The 7,680-nt window shown below is 41.7% G+C and overlaps 1 protein-coding gene across 1 annotated transcript; it reads left to right on the forward strand.

Moving 5' to 3' along the window:
* Nucleotides 1–6,072: 6,072 nt before the first annotated feature.
* LOC118839000 (cytochrome c oxidase subunit 5B, mitochondrial-like) lies at nt 6,073–6,495 on the forward strand. Its single transcript, XM_036746383.1, has one exon. It carries the CDS (start codon nt 6,073–6,075, stop codon nt 6,457–6,459), a length of 387 nt encoding a protein of 128 aa, XP_036602278.1. The 3' UTR covers nt 6,460–6,495.
* Nucleotides 6,496–7,680: the final 1,185 nt, after the last annotated feature.

Here is a 7,680-nt window from a genome sequence, read left to right on the forward strand (position 1 = left end):
TTGTAATATCCAAACAAAATATAACCCCCAAACAAAAGAAAGCCTTCAATTCAATGCCAAAGTTCTGGCAGTTACCTAATAATGCTTCCTAGAGGAAACACTAATCCTCTCTTCACAGTATTTTATCACAAACCTAAGGACATGAGGAGACGCTCTGGTCCAGTCCCCTATTTCCAGACAAGTAAATGAATGGCTAGGCCCACTCTAAGAGAGAAAATCTCCAAGAGCAGAAATCATACCAACCTCTTTCAGGAGGAGTACCTTACATTTTTTTTATTACCAACAAATTCTTTCTTGATTTTATAAGACTGTTTTTCCTTATTTGCACAAACAGTTCCATTCCTTTCAGCATTCAGTAGCCATTTATAAAGTACCTAAAATTTAACACTCTATTTCAACAGATATTAAGTACCTACTATGTGCAGGACATCATTGTAGTTGCTGAAAGACACAAAGACAAAAATGACCTAAAGGAGTTTACGTTCTGCTGGGGGCAAGGAGGGTGTGCAATGCATACACGAAGAAACAAATACAAGCCAGTCTAGGGAGAGAGAAAAGGCTAACAGTTGAAAGAGATCAGACATGGCTTCCTGTGATAGTCTCTACACTAAACTTAGTGGAGATTTTTTTGGAGGTGATAAAGAGTACATTCTAGGAATTGAGGACAGACTATGCAAAGACACAGAGGCAGAAAGGTAGACTATTAGAATTAGGAGACAGTCAGTAGGTCAATTTTCCTGGAACATCAAGTGCATAAAGACATAAAATGAAATGTATCTGGAAAGAGAGTTGAGAGCTAGATTATGGAGAGGTTGAAATGCCACTCTGAGTTTTCTTTTATGCTAGAGGCACTGGGAAGTCAAAAGTGTGATGCGGTCAGAACTATTTTTTAGGAATATTAATTTGGCAGCTTTGTAGAGGGCAGACTGGACAGAGGAGACCCTGGAAGTAGGTAGGCCAATCTGGAGGCTCTTGTCACAGTCTGGGCAGGAGGTGATTAGGGCTTGAACTACAGTAGCACCTGTGTAAATGTAAAGAAAATAAGGATACAAGAGACTATAAAAGGTACAAAGCACCCTGCGAGGCACCAAAAGAGATGTAAGATAATTAAAACATAGTCCCTGCTCTTGGGGTGTCTACAATCTCCCAGGAAAGATATGACATTGACACAAATATGCAATACCCTCTAACAATGATATCATAACCCTATTATTGGATATTTGAGATCAATGAAAGTACCATTTCTGACTGGTCATTCCAACAACAAATATTTATTGAGCACCTACTATATGCATAGCATAGCAGACACAGAAAGGTAAAGACACATGATGTCCCCCAACAGAAAGTTAGCTCCTTGAGGACAAGTACTGCTTCATTTTTATCTTTGTAGGCCTAGAAAGTGTACAGTGTCTAATATATAGTAGATGCTTAATAAATGCACATTGAGTGCCTTCAAGAAGCTTACATACTACTGGTAAGAGAAGACATATACATATGACATGAAACAATACAAGAGGAGTCACTACACAGCCTTTTGTGAATATACTCACATATAACTCTTTATGCAATTGAAGACGGTAATCACAGCATTCCTTAGCTTTCTCTTCTCTTAAACTCTAATGCCTTTAACTTCCATTCAGTCACATGACTGTTTGCAAAGGGGATTCTGCCCTATTAAATGTCAGAGATGGAATAGCTGTGATCCTGCAGAAAGACAAATAAACTGCAAGGCTGTTGCAGTGGGGTTGAGATCTGCATGCAGACACAGGTCTTAAGTGGAGTTAGTTGACTGCAGGGCATCAAGTCAATCCCAGCCAAAAGGGAAGCTGTTGACAGCAACAAATAATCTTTTCTGCCTCTATCAGCTCCTTTAACACAACATTCCTGCCCTGCCCCCACACCTGCTGGCTCTGACTGATACAGGAAATTGTGCTGAAGCCAGCAAGGGAATACTATCCCATACAGTGACCTTGTTCTTTGGCATGGCCACTCCAGGACCTGGCCCCCAAACACCATCTATAGGGGGAAGAAAGAGGAAGTGAGAAGAGGAGGGAAAAGAAAAAACCCAAAACATTCCTTCTTCACTGCCCCCCAATTCCTCTCGAAAGGATCCACAAGGCTTGGCTAGAGTAGGAAAGACTCTAAATGATATAAATCTGATTTCCTATCCTCTTGGGCTTTTAACTTAAGGCAAGTAGTTACCTATCTCTATGCCTCAGTTTCCCCATGTGTAAAATGAAGTGAGACAAGATCTCTGAAGTCCCTCTAATTCAAAATTCCAACCTCTGACTGTCTCATTCTTCCCAATAAAGACCCTCTTCTCTACATATTTGATTACTATTATTATTCATATTTAACAGTAAAAAATGATTTTTAAAAGTGCATCAGCCCTCTGTGTCAATCTTGTATCTTATCAGAGGATCATAAAGAGCTTAAACATAACCCAAAAAACTAGTGGCTTGGTCTGTTATCTACATGGGGAATCCGCAGAGCAGTGACAGGAGTCCCCTGGCCAACTAAGGCCAGGACAAATCCTCCAAGTCTTTACTCTCAGTCTTTGTTCAGAACAGGGCACCTCCCTTTCAATCCCAACACTGACCCAATGCTCTGACTGGCCCTGGCTCCTATTCAGTTAGTGAGTGGTGTTTGTGTGCACGAGTGTTTCAACGGATCTGGGATGAGTTTCCTCATGTTACAGAGATAATCACCCCCAGAGGACCAGAGCTTTCCAGGTGCTCTCCCTACTGGAAACTGGAGCCTGCAGCTCAAGACACAGGTCACTGGAGAGGGCCCTGCCAGGATCCTGGCCCAGGTGCAATGGAAGCTAACATAGCAATGGGAAGAGATCACAGTAGGTACAGAGGATGTTAGAGAGAAGAACACTGTTCACAAAGTCTTGGCAGTATTTGGGTCACAGCAGAGAACAAGATCATAGATGTATTCACCAGAAGTGAATGTATGAATGAAAGAATGAAAAGGCATTTATTAAGCATTTATTATGTGTCATGCATTACATTAAGCACCAGGAACACAAATAAAAAATTCAGAGCTTGCCCCTCCCTGCCTGTCTCCTTTATCATAGGATTTGGAAATCATCTCCCATTTTACAGATAAGTTACTAAGGTACAGAGATGAAGTACCTTGCACAAAAATACACAGCTACTTAGTCGATGGGCCAGGATTTGAACCTGGGTTATATTCTGGACTAAATTTCTCTTTCAGATGTATCTCCCTCTGGGAAAATGGTGTTACCATGACAGGCTTACATTGGAGAATCAGGCAACTGCTTGTTTTTCTTCAATGCTGATTCAGTGCCCTATACAACTTTTACTTCATGTCCTCATCCAAAATGTCTATCTCATGCTGTAAACTCCCACAGGGCAGAAGCTACGTCCATAAATTTATTTTATACAATGCCACATTCAAAGAAGCTCTTACTAAAAGCTTTTTGCTGAAGGTGACGATGACAGTGATAGTCACGGTATCCAAGGTCCTGTCACCCAGCATTCCTCCAAGATACTGCCCAAGTAATTCTTCTATGTACCTACAACTATGATTATGTGACACCTCTACTCAAAAAGTGTCAATAGGTCTTTATGGACTACCAAAATAGAAGTGTCTAACCCTGTAATTCAAGGCCAGCTCCCTTTCATTTACTCTTTGTTTTATTCTCCATCTCCTGTTTCAGTTCTGCCCTCTCCTGTTTCCTTGCTTTTGTTCACTTCATCCATCCCTGGAATGGACTGATGCCCCTTTTCTCAACTGTGGAAGTTCCTTCTTCCTCAGGTGCCACTTCCTCCCATGCCACCTTTAATGATTTTTTGCTTCACCTCAGGTGAAAGTGATTTCTTCCTCCTCTCAAATTTCTCACAGTGATTTATCTGGACCACTTTCTTTATACTTAGCTAACTTTTTCTTGGATCACAGGATTCTAGTAATCATAGACCTAAAACCAGAAGGGATGTCAGCAGCCATCTGGTCTGACCTCTCATTTTACAGCTGAAGAAAGTTACACCCAGGAAAGTTTGGTGACTTGTGCAAAGTCACACAAATGGTAAACAGAGCCAGGATGGGAACCCAGTTCCTCTGACTCTAGAGAGCCAGTGCTCGTTCCACTGTACCATGTTGCCTCCTGTGGTAGTAAAATAGTCATAAAAACTAATATTTATTTGGTACTTTAAGATTTGTTCAGTACCACACAGACTTGTCTCATTTAAGTCTCTCAACAAACCAGGAGTGTAGGGACTACATTTCATAGATAAAGAAACTGAGACTCAGAGGATGTGACTTGCCCATGATTACACTGCTAATAAGTGTGGAAATTAGGATCTGAACAAAGGTCTCACCTGGCTCCAAGTATGTACCACAGTGCTCATCCCACTGCACCAGGCTGTCTCTTCTATTAGATTGTCAGATCTTTGAAACTAGAGCCCTTGTCATAGCTTCGCCTCTCCAGCACCAAACACGTAGCATATGTTGAATCAAATAAACATATGTTGAATGGAATTAAATTCCTGGTGGGGACCAACCACTGCAACAGAGGCCAGATACACAATACTCCTAGAAATCAGGAGAAAAGGGGGTGAAATTCCAAGGGACAAGTCAATTCCAAACACCTCCATCTCTTAAATCAGAGACTGAAATAAGATCAAAGATTCTCCAAATTAGTGGTGACACACCTTCCACTCCCTGGGGTGACTCATGTCGAGTTCATCCAGTCTGGAGCCAGAACCTATAAAAAAGGGAGCAGAAGACAACCCACACTAGGAGGACAAGTCCAGAAACAAGCAAAAGCTAGAACAAAAAGTATCATAAGCCCCCAGCTCTCCCTCTAAATTAGGCCCAAGACAGTGCACAATATCCTCTGGAGCAACAGAAAAAGAACCCAAAAAGCATCCAGCAATGGGAAGTGCAATAAATACTATTCCTAGATATAAAGGTCAGATAGACAAAGGATATTACCACACTCTGAAAGATGGTGATTATATTGAACATGTTGAGGAAAAGCAAAGAGTCAGAAGAACAACTCCAATATACTCATTGTCCAAGAGCCAAAACAAATAGGGAGGTGGTTGCATCTTCCACAATAGGAGCTCTGTCTAGTCTTGCTAAAAACCCAGCCCACCTCAGCCCTTTACCCAAAAGAATGGCCTCTCCTAAACCAGCAACTTTCCTAAGGGATGTATCCCATAAGCTTTCCCAAGCATGACAATAGCCACACCAAATCAATCTGGAGGATTCAAGAGTGCTCCTAGAGTTCAAATACCTCCACCCCCTGCAGTTTGACCAACAAAGATCCTTTACTGGTCAAACCAATAAAGCCTACACTTTCTATATTTCATACTTGAATGGAGGTTAAAGGCCACAGGTAAGAAAGGCCACAAGATTATGTCACTTCTAAATCAAATAAGGTTAACAAATACCTACTAGACTCAGTATTTTATTAGGTGTTGGGCAGGGTACTAAAATTACCTTCTTATGTAAGGTAGATCAAATCACTTAACCACTTGGTGCCTCTGTTTCCCCATTAGTAAAATAAAGGGTTTGGATTAGTGATTTATAAGGTCCCTTCAGATCTAAATATATATTCTAAGGGCATTTTCACCTCTGCAATTCTAATCACAACAGTTTGACACACTGGCCAAGAAAATTAATGTGATCTTAGGCTGTACTAAGAAAGGTACAGGTTCCAGGAAGAAGGCAACAATCCTACTATGCTCTGCCCTGGACAGACCACATATGGAGTACTGAGTCCAGTTCCGGGTGCCACATTTTAGGAAGGGCAAGGATAAACTGAAGAGCATCAGGAAGAGCAATACCAGGGAGATGAAGGGTCCCAAGTTCATGACAAATAACAAGTGAGGATAGTTAGCTTGGAGAAGAGAAGAATTAGGAGGAACATGATTGTTGGCTTCAAGGATCTTAAGGGCTGTCACATTCCAAGAATAGAGATTATACTTGTTCTACTTGGCTCCATGGGGCAGAACCAGGAGCAATGAAAGAAAGCTGCTAGTAGGGAGCTAAGGTTCAATTTAAGTCAAAAGTCACTAACAGGCAGTTGTCTCAGATGCAATGGCTTCAAGGTTACTGCGGGGAGCCAGGGCACTGGTGGTCCAGGCCTTGAGGACCTCTGGCCCCGCTCGGGTGGCTGTTCGCTCCATGGCGACCGGAGGAGGTATCCCTTCTGATGAGGAGCAGGATACTGGCTTGGAGAGAGAGATTATGATGGCTTCAAGGAATGATTTGGATCCATACAATATCCTAGCCCCAAAGGCAGCTCCAGGGACTAAGGAGGAACCCAACCTGGTCCCTTCCATTGATGACAAGCGAATAGTGGGCTGTATCTGTGAAGAGGACAACAGTGCAGTCATCTGGTTCTGGCTTCATAAAGGCGAGACACAGCGTTGCACTAACTATAGAACCCATTACAAGCTGGTACCCCACCAGTTTAGCCACTGAGCCCCTGAACTGGTTTACTTGAGATGTGATATGTTTTCTTCCTTCCAATAAAGGACTAGCCATTTCCCTGGCTCTCCCATAAAAAAAAAAGTCACTAACAAGTACAATTGCCCACAAAATAGAACAGTCTGTCTTAGGAGGCATAGAGTTCCCCTTCACTTAGAGTCGTAAGTAAAGGCTGAATGACTACTTGTTGAGGATGCTGTAGAGAGGACCCTTATTAACACACAGTTGGTACCCCTACAATCCCTGGCAGTTCAAATTCTGTGGCCCTTCCAGAAATGACGTTCCATGTTCTAAGGCTCCTCCAACTTTGACGTTCTGTGAGAGCTGAGGTACAATCTCTATGTCAAAATAACTAAAAGTTTTGTTGGGGAAACCAATTATGAAAACAGCTTTAAAAAATAACAAACTAGCATGTAATCAATAATAAAGTGATAATTATGTGATAAGGATCAAAAGTGGGGGGGAAAGGTGTCAGGTATATCTTAGCTGTAATATTCAGGCACTGATTTCAAACATATTGTAAGGCTGTTCAGAGTATGAGGTATGTTTCCTGCAGCACTGCCTTACGGAGGAAAACAAACTCGAATATGAAGTTTAGATATATCTACACTAATCTCTGCTTGACAGAAAAACCTGAAAATCAAACCTATACACAAAAATGACTCTCAATCCAGTAAAATTCCTGATCTGAGGGCTTGGTCAGTCTAATGAGAAAGAAAGATTGAGAAGATTCAGATTCTAACTTTAGACTCTTATACTATCAGCCAGTAATCTTGACTTCAATTCCTGGCAAAAAGTCCAGATCTCACTATGAATGGTATGTTTTGTGAGCACACAGAAAAGAAAGAGATCTTTAGGAGCCAACATAGCTTTATTAAGAATAAATCATGCCAAACGAACCTCATTTCAGGACAGCTAGGTGGGGCAGTGGATAGTGGTGCAGTAGATTAAAGCATGAAGCCTGGAGTCAGGAAGACTTGAGTTCAAATCTAAACTCAGACGCTTACTAGCTGTGTGACCCAGGGAAACCCACTTGACTCTTCCCAGCCTCAGTTTTATCTGTGTTATTGTTGTTCAGTTATTTCAGTCATGTCTAACTCTTTGTGAGTCCATCTGGGGTTTTCTTGACAAAGATACTGGAGTGATTTGCCATTTCCTTCTCTGGCTCATTTTACAGATGAAGAAACTGAGGCAAACAGGGTTCAGTGACTTGTC

The sequence above is a fragment of the Trichosurus vulpecula genome, chromosome 2, assembly GCF_011100635.1.
Source record: "Trichosurus vulpecula isolate mTriVul1 chromosome 2, mTriVul1.pri, whole genome shotgun sequence".
Classification (NCBI taxonomy): Eukaryota; Metazoa; Chordata; class Mammalia; order Diprotodontia; family Phalangeridae; genus Trichosurus; species Trichosurus vulpecula.

What these genes read in the sequence shown, in the direction of transcription:
- LOC118839000 (XM_036746383.1), top strand. Translation starts at nt 6,073, where the DNA reads ATGGCTTCAAGGTTACTGCGGGGAGCCAGGGCACTGGTGGTCCAGGCC.